Raw genomic sequence first — 17,951 nt, 5'->3', positions numbered from 1 at the left:
CACAGTTGAGGATCCCCCTGTTTGGTTACTATACCAAGAAGTTCTAAATTCAGAGACCCCACACTGGGTGAAGCTCTGCTATAGTTCTAGTGAGGAAACAATGAGCAAAGGGCTTACTGAAATGAGATATAAAATAGCTATAGAGCACACTGCAAATCATTTATAGTGAATACTTACAGTCTGTTGCTGACTGAAACTGAGATGAAAGTGTCTGTGTTACTGCAGTCCAAAATTTGTACAAAATGTCAGACTGGCCATCCTGATAGCAAGGAACAAAAGAAAGACAAGTTTCAAAACATACTATTTTCAAATAATTTTAAACAATGCAAATACTTCCACTCAAAGATGTTCTACCATCACTGAGAACAAAAACTACGTAAATGAAGTCTGAGAAGTTTTCCTCAGGTTTAAAGCTAGAAAAAATACTGGAAAAACAAAAGTAAAAGCTTCAGTCTTGTCTCAAATGGTGTATTTTCCTTTAAGTCTGATAGAAATGCTCCCAGCTCTCTATGGGCATGAGTGTAGACCAAAGCTGTGCACCTCAGGAGACATGTTAGAAAATCTCTTTGCATTGCAGGGACCTTCTCATTCCATAGGTGTTCTTGTGCTGATCCATCACAGCAATGGCTGTTACTGCCATCGCAACACACTTGCCAACACTGACCAGGGACTAAACCCAGTGCACGCTGCTCTGCTCCACACAGGACAGTTTCCTGTTTCGAAAAAAGTAAAACACATGAAAATACAGTGAACCTCACAGTTGACTCTCCACCACCTTGTTTGCTGTCAGGAGTGGAAACAGGGAGGCGCATTCTTGCAAAAAGGACGCACGAGAAGCAGAATGCTGTTTCCTTACTCTCCCCAGCACCTTGCACTTATGTTCAAGCACTAAAGCATGATTTTGTTTTCTGTGTTTTGCGTTCTTCCTCTCTGTGTGTTTGAGATAAAAAAAAACTGCAAGAGATGGCGATGGGTACTCTGTCCTGCCCACCAGCTGGATACCTGCAAGGCTGTCCAGTGTTTCCATGGCAAGGGGATGCTCGCTCTGGACAGAACAGTTTTCTTCATTGCATGGTACACAGGGCAATGGATTGACTCCACTGTATAAATTACCCAGTTTCACCATATAACTATAGTAATGACAATCAGCAAAAAGTGCTCAGAATGGAAAACTGGAACTATGACAAATGTCAGCGGTTCTGAAGATCTTACACTGCCACTTGGCTGCTTCCATCTGAACCCACACTGAAACATCCAAGGCTTTAAATCAAAGCACAACATTGACAGCTAAAGATGGGTTTCAGCAAAGAGCTCAACACTGAAATCACTGTCAAAGAGGGGTGCGTTTTCTCAGCTTTTCTTTTGGCACTGCCAGTGACTTCACTATGACCAAAAAAAAACACCACCAACAACAAAAACAAAACCCAAACAATGCTAGTTCTTGTTAATGAGACAAGCCCTTTTAAAGTGTCAGTTCAACTGCTCTGTCCAGCACCACAGAAAGGAGATTAACTGTCAAATATAAAAGTCCAGCTACTCCAAAATTAATTACTCCTTAAGATGACAGAGGAAGAAAGAACGCACTGTGTTGACTCGCACTGGCAATAACATACAAAGCAATGACGGTGTTTGGAATGTCATCCATTAACAGGGTACCACTGCATCCCACCTGAAGAGCTGGTCATTGAAAGAGTGCAAGTTCAAGTCTCAGTTCCAAAACTATCATCTTAAAGAATTGATCTAAAATCTGAAAATCGGCCAAAAGTACATGGAGGCATCTAAAAAAATCAAATAAAATAGAATACTTAAACAAATTCTGAGATTAGATGACAAATTCATCCAGCCCTACCCATTACCTCTAAAGATATTCAAAGAAATACAAAATTTATGTGTTAAGAACTGAGAGAGAACATCTTTTATGCTGTTGGACTCATGCTTGTAAAATGTATGACAATTAAAATAGAATTCTAAAATAAACTGAGATGATGGAATCTCATTTTTGGCTGCTTGAGGACACCGATGGATTTAGAAACTGATGTAACTTATTTTATAGCTATGTTTGTATTTTCTGTAAAATTGTGCTTGATTTTCATAAATGGGCAAACTAAAATGATAATATTAGACAATGATTCAGAAGGTGTACTGCACAAAATATCTTTGTTTTTTTTTGTAGAGGTATTACTACAGCATAAACATGAAATTACTCAGTTCTTCATTTCACAGTTTCACATCTAAAACATGAAAATTTCTATAAAACAAATGGCCTTTCACATCAACTATGGAGTAAATTAATTAGCTTTCATATTCTCTATCCCAGCCTGGAACAATGTTTGCCTATTCAGCATGGTAACTCAATTCAATTTCTAAATGATCTAATGGAGGTGGAAAAATACTTACAGAGCACTTTCAAACACCTTTTTTTCATTACTGTCATCACCAACTACACCTCTGTCACAGCCTCAGCACAAAGTGCAATGATTAAAGGGCCTTGAAAATGAACTTGCATGTAGTCCCCCCACATGGCAATTTCTATCCTAATTGTCAGAATCAACACAGTGACAAATAACACGTGATGACATTTAATGTTTTTGTGAAAATCTGTAACTTCTGTAGGTATCTATATACATACATAACATAAATTCAGACATATATACATATGTACTCATGTAAGCACTTGCATATTAGCTGCAGCTGCAGCAATTAAGCCTCTGCCCATTAGCATTTGTCTTCTGACCTGGACAAATGGTTCGTTAACTGTATGAGAATTTTGTAGTGAAGAAGGCTCTCATGTCTTGGCTAACTGCTGTATCATGGAGGAGGAGAAAAGAGGTGAAAAGCTACACGGAAAATCCAAATAACATTTCATACTGATTGACTACTCAGTCAAAAATGTTTAGGGGGAAAAAATGATAAATGCCCCAGTTTGAGATCAACTGAAAACACTATCTACAGAGTCGTTACTGGTTGCTTCTACAATATCAGATACAATACTCCACTTTGTCCCGCGTTGAGATGCACTCATTCTGGAGGTGAAATATAGCTGCTGATTAACAGCACACAAAGGACCACGTAAGAGTTTGTGGCAGGAACTAGAGAATGTTGTTGCCTACGCATACACCAGGGGGTATTTAAGTGGGTGGACTGTAGCTACCAAAATTGGAATACAGCAAAGCATTAGCATTAGATAACCCTGCTGGAGTAAAAAGTGCCATATGCAACCATGAGCATCCAGAAACCATTTATTTATTTTGTTTAAACCTGTAACTTCTTTCCTTACACATTAACTCAATATACTATTTTTAAGTACTTTTAACTATCTCACTGCTTATTTTTTAAACCACATATTCTAACAGAAATTGCATCTGTGCCTGTAGATAACACTGGAAATTATAATTCAACTATTTAAAATATAGTGCGCAATTCCATTGACAATAATCAATAGTAGAAAATGACACCAAAAAAGGGTAGCAAAAGGAGTGTTTTTCTCCAGCATAGCAGGAAATCAAAGGAATGTCCCTCTCCTTGTACTGGACAACTTCTACAAGCACTGAAGACGACAGGCAGGATGGAGGTAGAAGAGGAAAGGGTGGCACTGACTGCCTGAAATGTACACAGCAAATCTGGCTCGTTTTATTGTAATGGAAAGTTTATCAGCCTTCCCCTATGCTCCATATAGCACCATGAGCAACACCCCACAGTATCAGAAAGTAACTGCTCTTTTGGGCCTTTCACTTTCAGAAAATGTCACCTAGCTAAAACTGCATTCCTGTCATCTCCCCATCTGTGGAGTGTAAGCAATGAATTTGGTCCTCCCCTACATTTCCACTCAATACCCTCACCGGTTGACAACATATTGGGTACATCCACATTAGTGATTCAATGCATAGCAGGGATTATTTTTGGTGCAAATCTGTCTTGTGCCTCTATTTGTTGTCCTGCAGTACCCACTGAAGTGTGCCGGCAGACTAACGAACTTCCACTCTTCAAGGAATACACAACCTCATCATTAGCTTAAAAAGAACAACTTCTGCAACTAAATAGCTTTTTGCACAGTATCATGATATTTTTGTAACAGAACCCACAAGGATGTACTAATATTTTTATCAATTAATATTCTGAGACTTTAAATTGGGAATTTTCCATTTCTCTTGCTTCTGAAAATGAAATAACATTGAAAGATGTGAAATTACACCCCCTCCAAAATAAAAATGCTTGCTTTGAAATCTAGTCACAAGCAGATTAACATCTTGTGATACAATCCCTTGTAGCAGGAGCAGCTGACAAGATGAGTAATGAACTGCATCCGATTATCTTTTCAGCTCTGTGGCAATCATTTCCCAACAGCTTCCTATTCCATAACCAACAACACTGGAAAAAGGTCACCATTCTGTCATATTTGCCCCCCATCAGTGTATGTGTTTAATAACTCAGAGACCACATAAACCTTTTGAAGTTAAGAGGTCTGGTGCTGTTATCTGAGGCAAAACTGTTTCAGTAACATATTACATATATAGAAATCCTACAGAAAACATCCGTATATAATTTAAGGTCTCTCAAAAGGAAATTATTACACTTCAGAATACAACAGAATGCTGCTTCCTTTTTTCATGCAATAAGTTCTTTCTTCAACAAAAAACCTTAACTGTAACTGATGGTATCTAAAACTCTGGACAGGCAACATTTAGGTTGACATATACATGTTTTCCCCAATATATAATATAACTGAATTAAATTTATGGACATTAATTGCAAGCAACTGTAGGACTATAATGGCAAAACAGGGTTTTCTCGCAAAAGCAGATCCATTTAACTCAGCATTTTTGAAATGATGGTATTATTTGTTCACAGTTTTCTTTTGATCTCACAGCAGAGGAAATCTGCACATAAATCATACTTTGCACCACTACAAAATGGTTGGGAGGTTAAGATCAGCCACAGAACTGGGTATATTTTCCATAAAAATCTGCTGTGAAAATGCTCCTAAATCTAAACTACACTCACATGAACTACTAATCTACCAGCCCAAACTGGGAATGAAAAGTATTGTCACTGCTGTTCTGCAGCCAGTGACAACTTTATTCCCCAGCACTGATACTCAGATGTTTCAGTAGCCCCTATGCGACCCGCCGAGCAGTGCAAGACAGCCCAGGTCTGCCGTCCCCTTCTCCATCCTCTGCTGTCAGAAACAAACTGAATAACTGCCCAGTAACATGAACTGGGACAACCCTCTGCTGTTCTGACTTGCCGGACAGCTGCCCAGAACCAGGGGAGCAGAGAGACGCTTTTGAAACTCATATGGACTATAAGCACTTAGCTACTTTTGAAAATGTTTTTCCTAGGGGATCCATTTACATCTGTGTAGAGTAAAATAGAAAAACGCAACATTCAGATTCCAGTCTGGCCCATCCACTATAATTTTACCCTTTTTCATACTGTTTAAAAATCCGGTACTCTGTCACACATACTATTCACACAGGAATTATTCATTCATGGAAATTACACACATAAATCAGGCAAAATATGTCGTGGCAGGCTAGACAACAAATGGCAATGAATATTCTCAACAGTAGGGCTCACTTTATTGCGTACATGACCTGGACAGAGATCATTAGTGCAAGCTATAATTCAACAGAGTTTGCCCTTATTAGAATAATAGATGCAGGCAGTCTGACTTCCATGGTATACCTTATTTATGTGAAATTAAGAATGTGCTTGAGTGCTTTGCTGAATCAGGGCCATAACCAACAATCAGCAAAAAATGCGTTCACCTTCTGTAAATAGTCTCAACTGTTACTATAAAGTTACTACTACTGTCAGTACTTTGCACAGACAGTAGCATTGTGCAACTTCCCCACAATAGAGGGGTTTTTAGATAGAACACTTAAGAATGCGTGATAATACTGCATAATGGCAGTGTCAGGAGACGTGGACAGTGCCAGTCCACCCTGGTCTCTGTCCCAGCTCAAGAAACAAAAGTCGAACACAGGCTTGTGCATTCCAGGTGAACACAGACTAGCAAACTGTATTTTAAGATAAGGTTCTCTTAAGTAAATGTTTCTGTTGTTAACTAATAAAATTGAGTCTTTTTCCAATAATACAAAGCATAGTAAGTGTGAAAATTTAATATTCTAATGGCCAAGTTTAACACTTTTGCTAGTCTAGGACAGAAAATATCTACATTTAGCAGATGACAAATTCAAAGCAGCTGACTGGCCTTTTAGGCAGAGATTTTAAAATGCAAGCTGCAAGCTGAGGTTGGAAGGGACCTCTGGAGGTCACCTGGGCCAACTGCCCTGCTTAACCAAGGCCACCTAGACCAGGTTGCCCAGAACTGTATCCAGGTGGCTTTTGTACACCCCCAAGGATAGAGACCGCACAACCTCCCGAGGTAACTTGTGCCACTGCTTGGTCACCCTCATAGTGAAATAATGTTTACTGATGTTCAGAGGGATCCTCCTGTGTTTCAGTTTGTGCCCACGGCCTCCGGTCCTGCCACTGGGCACCACTGAGAAGAGCCTGGCTCCAGCTTCTCTGCACCCTCCCGTCAGGTTTTTATGTACACTGATGAGATCACCCTGAGCCGCCTTCTCTCCAGGCTGAACAGTCCCAGCTCTCTCAGCTCCTCCTCAAAGGAGCTCCAGTCTTTTCATCTATGTGGCCCTTTCTTGGACTCTCTCCAGTGTGTCCATGTCTCTCCTGTACTGAGGAGCCCAGAACTCAACACAGTACTCCATGTGCAACCTCACCAGTACTGTATAAAGGGAAGAATCAGCTCTTCAGTCTGCTGGCAACACTGCTCAATGCAGCTCGGGACACTAATTGCCTTCTTTGCCTCAAAAGCACATTGCTGGCTTATGTTCAACTTGGTGGCCAACAGGACCCCCAAGTCCTTTTCTGCCAAGCTGCTTTCCAGCTGGGTGGCTCCCAGCATGACTGGTGCCTGGGGTTGTTCCTCCTCAAGTGCAGGACTTTGCACTTCTCCTTGTTGAAGTTCATGAGGTTAATATCAGACCATTTCTCCAGGCTGCTGAGGTCCTTCTGGATGGCAGCACAACTCCCTGGAGCAGCACGCACTCTTCCCCATTTTGTGTCACCTGTACACTTGCTGAGGATACACTCTGTCCCATCATCTAGACCATTAATGTTAAACAGGACTGGACCCTGTTTGGATTCCTGGGGTACATTACCAGTCAGTGGCCCTCAGAGTCACTGGTCACCATCCCCAGGGCCTGGTCATTCAGCTGGGTCATTCATGAGCAACCTTGTGTTCATAAAAAGCTGAGTTTCAGAACTCCAAAACCAGGGCTGTCTTAGCACACAGCGCAACTGAGAGAGACTGCAGATTCAACCATCTTCTACGTAATCACTAGTGGCAAGGAAAGGACTCAGTATTCTTTTATTAGGATGGAAAGAACAGGGTGGGGGAAAACACACTTGAATATTATTCTTTTTTGTCAGTAGTCTCTATATCTTTCAGTATTATAGCATGTATGCAGACTTGTTAATAGCATGAAGCAACATTATTACTCAACTGCATAGATTCAAAATGTAGATTAATGTTGCCTGTTTACAGGATTACAAGATTATCTTTGCTGGAAAAATCTACAGGCTGACAGAATCCACATGCTAAAACCCTTCCCTGTTTACTCACATGAAACTGACTTGATTTCACAGTTCAAAAAGTATAACCCACTTTCACTAATAGCTACTAGTAAGTTAATAAACCACCAAACAATAGTTGACTGAATACCAGCACCATAAGGGCAAAGATATTTGAAGATCTGTAGTCACTGTTACTCTACAATAATACTAATGCTGCAGCTTGGAAAACTGATCTAAAGTCTCCTCAAACATAAAACCGGAACAGCTTCCCTCATTTTTACAAAACATATCAAACTACTACTTAACTTTGCTATTACTGAACTCTTAAGCTTTGCTCTTAATAAAACTATTTAGTATCTAACATTAAAACTAAATTCAAGGAATGAGAATGAAAGTACTCCCTTATTCAGTATTAGACAAGAATGCAAGAAGATGCTGAAAAGACATTTATTTTTACAAATGTCTCTATTTCCTCCACACTGTAAATTTAGAACTTAATGAGTCTAATTTCCCATCTGTGAATTATCATATTTGTGTGTGTCTAAAATAGCTATTCTAACGTTCAAATAACAAATCTGACCCACTGATTCTAAACTGGCTCTCACTTCATGACAATCACTTCCAACTTATTATTTCCTGTAGAAATTTTGATACTTTGAGTAGAATGTGAAAAACATCTTTATTGTGAAGCCTCTTTGAAATGTAAAACAATATAGTGAATATTACCATGCAGCTAGTTGCTGCAGGCTCCTGAAATCAGGCTTTGCATACTAATACATACAGTGTTTTCTATCTGTAATCAAAGGCTCCACCAGAAAGAAATACGGGACTCGAGAATGTTGCTCTAAAAACAGAAGACATTTAAAGGACAGCCTAAATATTTTCCACCAATAAAGCAACAATGTCAATGATTTAACAATTTTGTATGGCAAGATCTTACAGGACAGAAATAAGGAAATCTATTTGCACTATTTCTATAGCAACATAACTGTCAAATGTTAAACTGTGAACAAAAAGCCATCATCCTCAGTAGTGCAATTCATCAGCACAGAAACAGACAAATTCTGAATGTGTTTTCAATAAACCTTTTCTATCTTCTCAAAGTAGTCGAGATTAAATTTTTAAAAGAGCAGCGCATTTAAATTTCTAATGTTGTCTACATTATACATCACAGGTGAACAGATGTCAAGAAATGACACTGTGATTTTAAAAATGACCTTGGTTTTTTTTTGTTTTACTGCAGGGCATAGAATTTCATTACACTGAGTTGATCAGTTTATACCCAAAGTGTAATAGTTTCTAGATTTCCAGAAGTAGTGCAACATTTTAAAAAGGTCTTTTTATGAAGCTTACAAAAGAAACAAAACCTGTTGGGTTTTTTTTTTTTCCAAAAATACAACCTTCTTAACTAGAAAATAAAGACTATGCATTTTCCCTATTAGAATTCTTATGTGATTCCTCAGAAAAAAATACTTAGGTCTTAAACAGTGTCCTATATCTTCAAAACTACTTAAAACATTAATTAATCCCCCCATTATCCTGCAAGATATGGATCAATTGCAAGTCAATGAACTTGGTGTTTCCAAAAGCCAGTAACTACCCAAGGGACCTGACAGTTTTCTTCTAGCCAGAGAACAGATTTAGTATGTACAGCAGCAATTGGAACTATGCTTTCACCTTGACTACTCCATACCCCATCTGAGGATGAAAGGGTGGTTCGTTACCATGTCTGCTCAGCGTAATCAATCAGGTAAGACTGACAAGAACAATGATAAAAGGCGGCACTTCTGGTAAATGCATTTCTTATCGCAGAGCAAGCTGACTGAAAACCAACTGACTTAATAATTTCCCATCATCACTGAACCGCAATTTGCACAAACCCCACCAAACCAGAAGTGACAAAGAAGAAAGGTCATTACAACCTTCTAACCCACACAACCTCCACACCATCCCTTTTATTTATGGCTGTACATTTCTGCCAGAGATATTGAATTAAACTTCTAGAAAAACACAGTGTCATTAGGAAAACATTGCACAAGCTCTGATCTTCCTATTTAAATTAGAACCAAATTACTTTTAGCATGACTGTCTGGCCACACTGGTCCATTCAAAACTAGAATTAGAACCTTGAACTCCTAAGACCTTTCTGGGTGTTTTTTAAAGAGGGGCCTAAAAAATATTGCAACTGAATTCAGAGCAACAATTTGTAGGCTTGAAAGAAAGAGCATCTTCGGTATTTTGGGGATCAAAAACTTGTTCATTCACCTGTGATTAGATCTCCACAAAGTACTTTGTTGTGGCTTAAACAATAAACATAAACCACAGTAGAGATGATGCGCAAGTAATCCCATTCTGCTACTGCAAAATAAATCATACACTTGAAATATTAGGTGAAAACCAGATTATTTTCTGAACTCACATAAGGCAGCAATTAGATTATTTTTCGTTTTTTTTTTTTCCACTTGGGATTATTTTTTAATTGGGTCAACTGAATGTGAATATGTGACGTTAGATGTGAATAATTTCAAAGCAGCAACATTTTTGAATAAGTTTGGATGGGGAGGAGAAATAAGAAGGTGAAAGGCAAGTGCACTTGGGGCAATCAACACTTATACTTTCCATTTATTTTCTTAATCTTATGTAATGATGAGGACATTTCCTTCTGTACCGTTAACACCTCATATTGCCAGTGTTGACAACTCGGGAAAATAGCCTGCTTACTCACCACACGTTCATCAGAGAAGGAATGCTAAGAGCCCTCCGCCAAGTACATAATAACACTCCCTACAACCCTCAGCTCACTTTTTTACCCAGACGCTTACGTAAACGCCAGGGTTTGCCATGTACCCTCGCTGCTGGCAAGTGGGACACCAGCAGACCACAGGCCAACAAGGGCAAATCTGCCCTTTCCCAGGCACTAAGTGGCTCTGCCCAGCGGAGAGACCCCAGCCCACCCTTTCTATCAGCCACCCCAAAACCCCCCTACAAAACGATTCGCTGCTTTTAAAGCTGCTTCTCACTTCGCAGAACTGTTCCCTGATGCCTCTGTAGGAGTGAAGGACCCAAAATAGATCAGGATCAGAGATCGCTTTCAACTCTTTTACGAGGGGCTTAGAGGGATTCTTATCTCTAATTAGGAAGCTGGCTGTCACAGGATGATATCTTCTGCTGGAGACTTACACTGAAGTCAGTTGTAGTTTAGGAATTACAACAGCTGAGGCAGGATTAGTCACTACACATGGAAAGAGAAAAGCAACAAAGCAGAATAAACTGGAGTAACCTATTAGCTCTCTGAAGGAGAATTAAGCAGCTGAAAGAAGTGATACAAATAATCAGTCACTAGGTAAAAAAAATATCAATTTTACATTATTTAAACCTTACCCTCAACATTATGAAAACAATAACATCATCTTCTAAAAAATTCATAAAATTAAATCTCTGCTTGTTTTCCCCAAAACTAGAAATCAGAACTTAATGTATTCTGAATTATTTTAGGCTTGCTCCTCAACTAAAATCTAGTCATTAAAGGCCTTTTTTGTTAGATAAAACCAGAAAAATGTCCATTCAGTCTCAACATAAATGTATCTCTCCTTTAAATATCTTGTAGATCTTTTTTGGAAATTAAACCTATAATCTTAATACTTACATATTAACAAGGAATCTACAGTTCATTAGGAGACTTAAATGTAAGCATTTTTACAACGTTCTATGAGTGCATTATTTCTTTTCAAAATTGCATTCACTTCATATTGTGGCAAAGGAAAAACACAAAAACCTAGATCTGCAGAAGCAAGGAGTGGGGGAAAGTGCAGCGTGAATTTAATCTCCAGATGCCTCCACGATACTCATGTAAGCCTCGCTACATCACTCACCTCTTGGCCACATCTAACTGTAGAAAAATTTGGAGGTGAATTCTGTAAGAGAAATCATAGCGTAGAAAAGACCCAGGTGGTGTCATTGCCCTGCAGCCGAACTCCAATATTTATAAATTTTACAGGTTCTGTGCCCCAGTTTCTCCATCTTTCAGGTATTTTTGTTTGACTAGGTTTTTTTTTGGTTTTTTTTTGTTGTAAGAGAGCTTTTGTGAATCCTCTTATTAATTACTTAGTGGCATTAAAACTACATTTTTGGATATGACATGATACAACACTATTAAGTATTATTATAGAAACAGGTAATTACAAGGTCAGAAAGCACAAGTTTGAGGTCATAATACAAATTAGAAAAAATGCAGGCTGTGCTATCTGTGAAGAGAAAGACACAAAAAATCCCCAATGGAAAAAATCAGAATGATTTAAGGAAAAAAAAAAAAAAGGCAAGTAGCTTCCTTGCTATTAAAGGACTTGTGAGTTTAAAAGGCTGGGTCTCCTCCTCTCTTATGCTTCCTAGGATGATACTTGCACTACAGTAATCAAAACAAGGAAGCAGATGGACAGGCGAAGTGGTACTGCAGCTGCTGCAGAAGATGACTATAATAATAATGTTGACATCAGTAACAGTAATTAGTGCACGGACTGTAGAATGGATGATTCTTTTTTCTATCTTCTGGCATGGGTATGCTGTCCTAGAGAACGGGTGTAACGTTACCTTTAGTTTGCTCTGTTCATTTGCTCAGTTTATTAATGAAACTGAATACAATAAAGAAAATCTAACTTTTCTCCCTCTCCAGAACACTTGCTGAGGAAAGCATGTTGTTTCAGTTTGATTAATTCAAGGTGGAATCTTCATTAGTAAATGGCAAAATACCAATTTCTTACTTGTATCAGTTTTTAATGTACACAACAATTCATACTTTCCCTTACAGCCATCTGTACATATGCTCTCGAATTTCAGCAGCATCTAGGACTTGGCTGGTTTTGTCTAAATAACAGCTCTACTGTTTGGTGTGACTTCACCCATCTGCAGGCTGTACCTTTCTCATGGGACCCTAGAACACAGGCTATAACTGTGAGATGAGCCAAGCGAAACACTGTGCTATGCTGAACCATCTCCAGCAAGAAGAAAGTAAAGCACCAGTGCAATCAGCAGCACCGTGTCATGCTCGGAGTTCTGGGAGCATCAGATAAGGATGTGCCACTGCTCCTCAGCTGCCTCACTGAGAACAACAGCTGTCTGGTTTGGTGCTATATTCCACCAAAAAACCTGTTGAAGAGCAAACTAAGTGGAATAGAGGTAACTATGGAGAAACAGATACTTGTATTTTATTTGGGAAACACAATTTGTCACTTAGATGCAATCCTGCAGTATGAAGTCAAAGGCAAGGAAGAGTAATCAGAGATACTGTGGAACAAGTTTAGCATATGACAACCCAAAAGCCTTTTGATTTTCTAATGTATTTTTCCTTACTTTGCTTCTAGCTTCTACTGAGATTCATCTTCCCTGTTCATTTATTCTCCAGGATGATAAAAGTTTTCCTCTGGCTTCCTTCTATCATCATCCGCGACAACTGGAAAAACTCCTACCCCTTCTCAAGTGCTGTTCTACAGAAGGGAAGAGTGAAAGCGAGAAGCACAGGCTCAGGGTGGGAACCACTCCTTTATCTAAGTTCCCTTTCCATCCCAACTCTTCCTGAGCCTTCCAGAGTTCTGTCTCTAGGTTTCTTGCTTCTTCTTAAACATGTTGATCTGCCCTAGGGCTCCACCAAGGCAGCAAAAGATACTTTTTGCCAGATCAAACTTTTTAATGAAGAAAAGATTCTAAAAGTTTACAAACCCTTTGTGTTTAGTGCTTGGTGTTTTGTTTTGTTTTTCACAGCAGAGAAAGAGAAGCTTGAATTGCCTCATAGAAAAGTGACGTTCTGTGTAACATCTTTTGGAGATGGGCTTAACAGACAGATAAACTTAAATGCTGTATTTAACCTTAATTATTTGCTTTCACCACTGAGAAGACCACATTTGCATATGAAGAGTTTCCCCAACATATTTCAAAAATTAAATTCATGTAAATTAAAAATCCAGCCATATACTTGGCAAAAGGACATGTCTGCATAGCATAAACACACCTTTTGTTTTTGTTTCTTCTCATCTGCTAAGGCAGATGAGACAGCTTCAGTAATTCTGGTCCTAACATTGAAGGAGACCATTAATCAAATTATTCCAAATATGAATAGAAAACAATGCAATTGAATAGAAATGAATAGGTATGCAAAAGAACAGCCATGATTATTTTTCAAGGAAGAAATGGCCAAGAAACAGAGAGAGAGATGGCTGAAAGCGTTAGATGAAGACACATTTTCCTATGCAAACTAACAGACTTAATTAATTACCCAAACCACATGTTATTTTATGGAATGACATTAACGATCGGTAATAAAAACTGACAGTAGTGCCTCATCAGCTCCCTTTAAAGAAAACAAAATAAATTACGTAAAAATAACACGTTTATACTCTACAGATGTAACCCACAGACCATAAATATAGCTTTCAATGTTAGTTTGACTTTCAACACTTTCCCATTAATTAAATTACAAAATTCTTATGGAACCGTAAAATTGCAAATGAAACCATTCCCTCATCACATTTTCCTTAACAGAATTACTAAAACATATTCAGCTAGACTAAAACTTTACCTTAAGTATTTCCTCTATGAAGCAGACATGTGACACAGGATCTCTTTTCTTTGTCAATACTTTCTGCAAATGCTGCACCTGTAAGAAAGAATTTATTGAGACAAAAAGTGACACCTAATACCTTATATGCAAAATTGTATGACTAGACAAACGGGAAATAGCTGATGAGTACCTGTCCACAAGCAGCACAGATCTGATCCATGAGTTTTTCCATGTTTGTCCAGAGGGCTGCTCGAAAAGCTGCCGTGTTCCCAGGTGTTGGCATAGCAGCTCTACCAGGGCCACCTACATGTTTATTAAGAACACACAACAGCTTTCACAGGTGAAAAGTAAAACAGCAGAAAGAGACCTCTACGCTCTCCAAAATAAAAATATTTAAAAGAAAATCAAAGCAGCCTAAAATAGCTTCAAAATAGAGCTTTGTGAATGGCCTTGGTTGTGTCAACTGAGAAGTCAACTGAACTCTGAAGTTCAGTGAGATACTTCCATGTTCATCATTGTCACCAGCTTTACCAAACCTGACCTGCTCAGAAACACCGAGGTCTATGCCAATGAGCGCTGCTGCAGGATGTAACAGTAAAGTGAAATGACAAAGACAGTAGCTGTGAAAAATACAGGTATCACCAGTGCAGAACTTAAATGCATAGGCGAACTGCTGAAAAAAAAGTGCTATTTGAGCTGAAGGTCATGCAGCTTGTGAACCAAAATTTTCCTTGAGAGGGGCTGTATTTCTTTGTTATGTTGGTGATTATGGTTTTGGACCTTCAGCTTGTTCCAAAGGTTTTTTTTTTAAATGTTCATATTGCCAAAGTTCAAATTTGCCTGTCCACGCCGTTCCCCAGTATTCTTTGGTATCTGAGCTAACATGTGGGAACTAAATGTTTTAATACTGCAACATTTCTTCTTATTAAATATGCTGCTTTGAAAAGATTTTCATCTGACAAAAGCACCACAATGTAGTTTCAGGTTTGTTGCATTGCTTATAAATAATTTCCACCCATCATCCTCCCATCACCACAAAGAAAGCAGAATTTGGATTCATCTTTCCATGAGAAACTGTTAAGAAAACGCTGCAAAGTTGTAAGCTAATGAGGTCTAGTTTCTGGGCAAGTCGGGAAAAAGAGGAAGGGTGGGGAACAAAGGAAAACTTCTGAGCCCAATAATGACAGACGCAATTTTGGCTTTGTATTAGATTATTTCTGAGACATGCCCGCTCCCGTCTTCTAATGGTTAAAGCAAGCAGAGAAACATCCCTGTAACAGGCTTGGATGTGAGAGTTTCTTCCACTTGAGAACACACTGCACTTGTCTCAAAAAAATCAGTCATCATTCTCTGTAAAACAAGTATCATACCTCTTGTAGCCGCCTGAGACGGTTGGGTCAACACTTTGATATCCAAAGCATTTTTAATGTTCTCCTCCAGGCCTGTGCAGTATCCATCCACCACATTAGCGATGGTATCCTTCAAAGTCCCAAGGTTATGGAAAACCTGAAGAGCAGTTCCCACTTGAGTAGGATTCTAGAGAATGAAGTTTTAAAAAATAATTATTATCTTTAACTGTACCATACAGTTTTTTATCCATGATGAGGCATCATTTTACTGGGCAAGTTCAGCTGTAAGTTCATTCTGCTAATTCATTTAATTTAACATTAACTAACTGGCATAATTGCTGCATAACAGAACAGAGGGTGAAGGAAAGGACTGATTTCCTTTGATTGCTTAGCAATGTTTTGCTTAGCTTACTTTGCCATTATCCTTTGAATCAGAAGAATATCAAAAAAATAACTGGAAGCACTGTTGGCAACATCTAACCTGGGTGAGTTACTGGTGATTGATGCAATAACTCCAAGGTTAGCTCCTGTACAGTCATATTCAGCTATGGTGTACCTAGTAACACCATTTTAAGATGCGGTATCTGTTACAATAGTGTCATTTAAGAGTGAAAAAGTTAGTTAAATGTGATATATGCTTAAAAAAAATACTAGCCAAGGACAAGCAGGTCATGCCCCTGCTACTGACTAGTACGGAATTCCTACATTTCTGTTTCTAATGCTGACAATAACTTTATCTTCCTCACAGCAGAATTAAGAGCTCAAAGCAACACAGTGATCAATTCCAAAGCCTGAAACCAAAATCACAAACAAACAAAACACACACACAAATATAAAACCAAACAAAAACAAAACCCAAGGCCAAACAAACAAACAGAAAAAACAAAGTTTCTCTGTATTTTTCAGCTTTTCCAAAATACAGAAAAGCAAAAACGATCAAAAAACTGTTCAAGTCTGTTATTTAAGAGACCTTTGATTAAGATCAAAACTGATGATAATTCCATTGAGCAACAATAAACACTGCCATGGGTGCTATTTAGCAAGAGAAAAGCCTCAAATTATTGCCTTTGGAAACTAAGCACTGTCATCCATACACTGAACACTGCTTTTTATCTGCATTCACAGGCAATTAGTGAAGGGGGCGATCAGTTGATCATACACACATTAGGGATGCAGTCTTTTGTCATTTTTCTTAGTGACTTGTGCCAGCAGTAAAGAACACGGTCTGGCAGAAATCCTGGCACCCAGACTGGACAGAAGCACCTGAGACCACAGGGATGTCCCATGAGACACCCCCTGTGACTCGGGTGCTGAGACCTCGCACCCTCGCACTCTTCCTGCTGGTGAAGACAGCAGCAGCAGCCACTGACGTGACAAGGGGCGACTGTGAGACCAGCACAACTGTCCTTCACCTTCCCCAGGTCACAGTGTACTTAGCCCGACGTTTGTGACTCAAGGAAAGAGGGAGTGCTCATCTGCCCCTTGGCTGTGGGGAACATGCACTGACACCACAGCAGTGAAGCTACAATGCAGCTGCTGTGCTGAGGGTTCACTTGCTGGTTCATCCACCTCCTGCAACGTGTCCATTGATGAACAGGGCACTCTCCTCACACCTTACGTTTCAGAGGCCACAGCTCTACAACTGCACTTTCATGTCTCTCTTTCTAGGGTTTCTGCAAAGATCAGAACCATACGTGAAGCAAAAAAAAAAGCCAGATCCCACCTCCTTCCCCAACTCCAATGAGGAGATTCCAGGGTTAGTGGAAAGCAAAGGAATATTAGGCATTTATTACGGTTTGCAGAACTCATACTAATTCTACCAGTTTCTTTTTCCAAACAGTGTGGGAGTTAATGAGCATTCCCAGCATCGTATTATGGGTCTGGGACTTGTAGATTCAGGTTTTTGACAACTGGGTGTGCTGTAAAATTTCTAAGTATCTTGTGGGTGTGCTACTGGGGGTGGGAAAGTAAGCCATAAAGACTGGGAGATTAATGGGATGTCAGAAAATGAAGAGTAGTATAATGCAAGGAGGGAATTTGGGGACAGAATGAACACGAGAAAGAAAGCATAAATGGGAAGAGGATGGGGAATAGAATGAAAAGAAACGAAGGAAGAAAGAGTATGGAAGGAAAGCAGAAGAGACACCTCATTTACCAGTCTTTCCTGTTGAAATAGTTCTATTTCTTATAGAATACTTACACAATTATAAAATCAGGTAGCAAGTCAGTAGTATAAAATCAATACCTTACTACTACAGTAAGAGCACTCAACCTAGTTTCAGTCAGACCCTAGTAAATGTTCATATATGAACTAACAAAAAACCAGAACAGCATCAAAAGGTGAGCGAGGCACTGCCAGCCCTGAATAACCAATGGTCAGATACTTACTGTCCTGACAAACAGGCAGCATAGGCACAAACAATTTCAGGCAAAAGATGAATATCAGAGCT

The 17,951-nt window shown here is 39.1% G+C and overlaps 1 protein-coding gene across 2 annotated transcripts in view; it reads right to left on the bottom strand.

Moving 5' to 3' along the window:
• Nucleotides 1-17,951, bottom strand: part of COG5 (component of oligomeric golgi complex 5) — a 189,039-nt gene that overhangs the window by 48,121 nt on the left and 122,967 nt on the right. For both annotated transcript variants that reach the window (XM_065049026.1, XM_005498123.3), the window contains exons 8-11: nt 15,523-15,688; nt 14,343-14,455; nt 14,171-14,248; nt 178-259 (exon numbers count right to left, since the gene is read on the bottom strand). In XM_065049026.1, the coding sequence (XP_064905098.1) occupies nt 178-259; nt 14,171-14,248; nt 14,343-14,455; nt 15,523-15,688 (439 nt within the window). The remainder of the gene's footprint in view (nt 1-177; nt 260-14,170; nt 14,249-14,342; nt 14,456-15,522; nt 15,689-17,951) is intronic.

Source organism: Columba livia, chromosome 1 (assembly GCF_036013475.1).
Source record: "Columba livia isolate bColLiv1 breed racing homer chromosome 1, bColLiv1.pat.W.v2, whole genome shotgun sequence".
In the NCBI taxonomy this organism is placed as follows: domain Eukaryota; kingdom Metazoa; phylum Chordata; class Aves; order Columbiformes; family Columbidae; genus Columba; species Columba livia.
The sequence above is the reverse complement of the archived record's forward strand: the minus strand, read 5'-3'. Positions and strand labels throughout refer to the sequence as shown.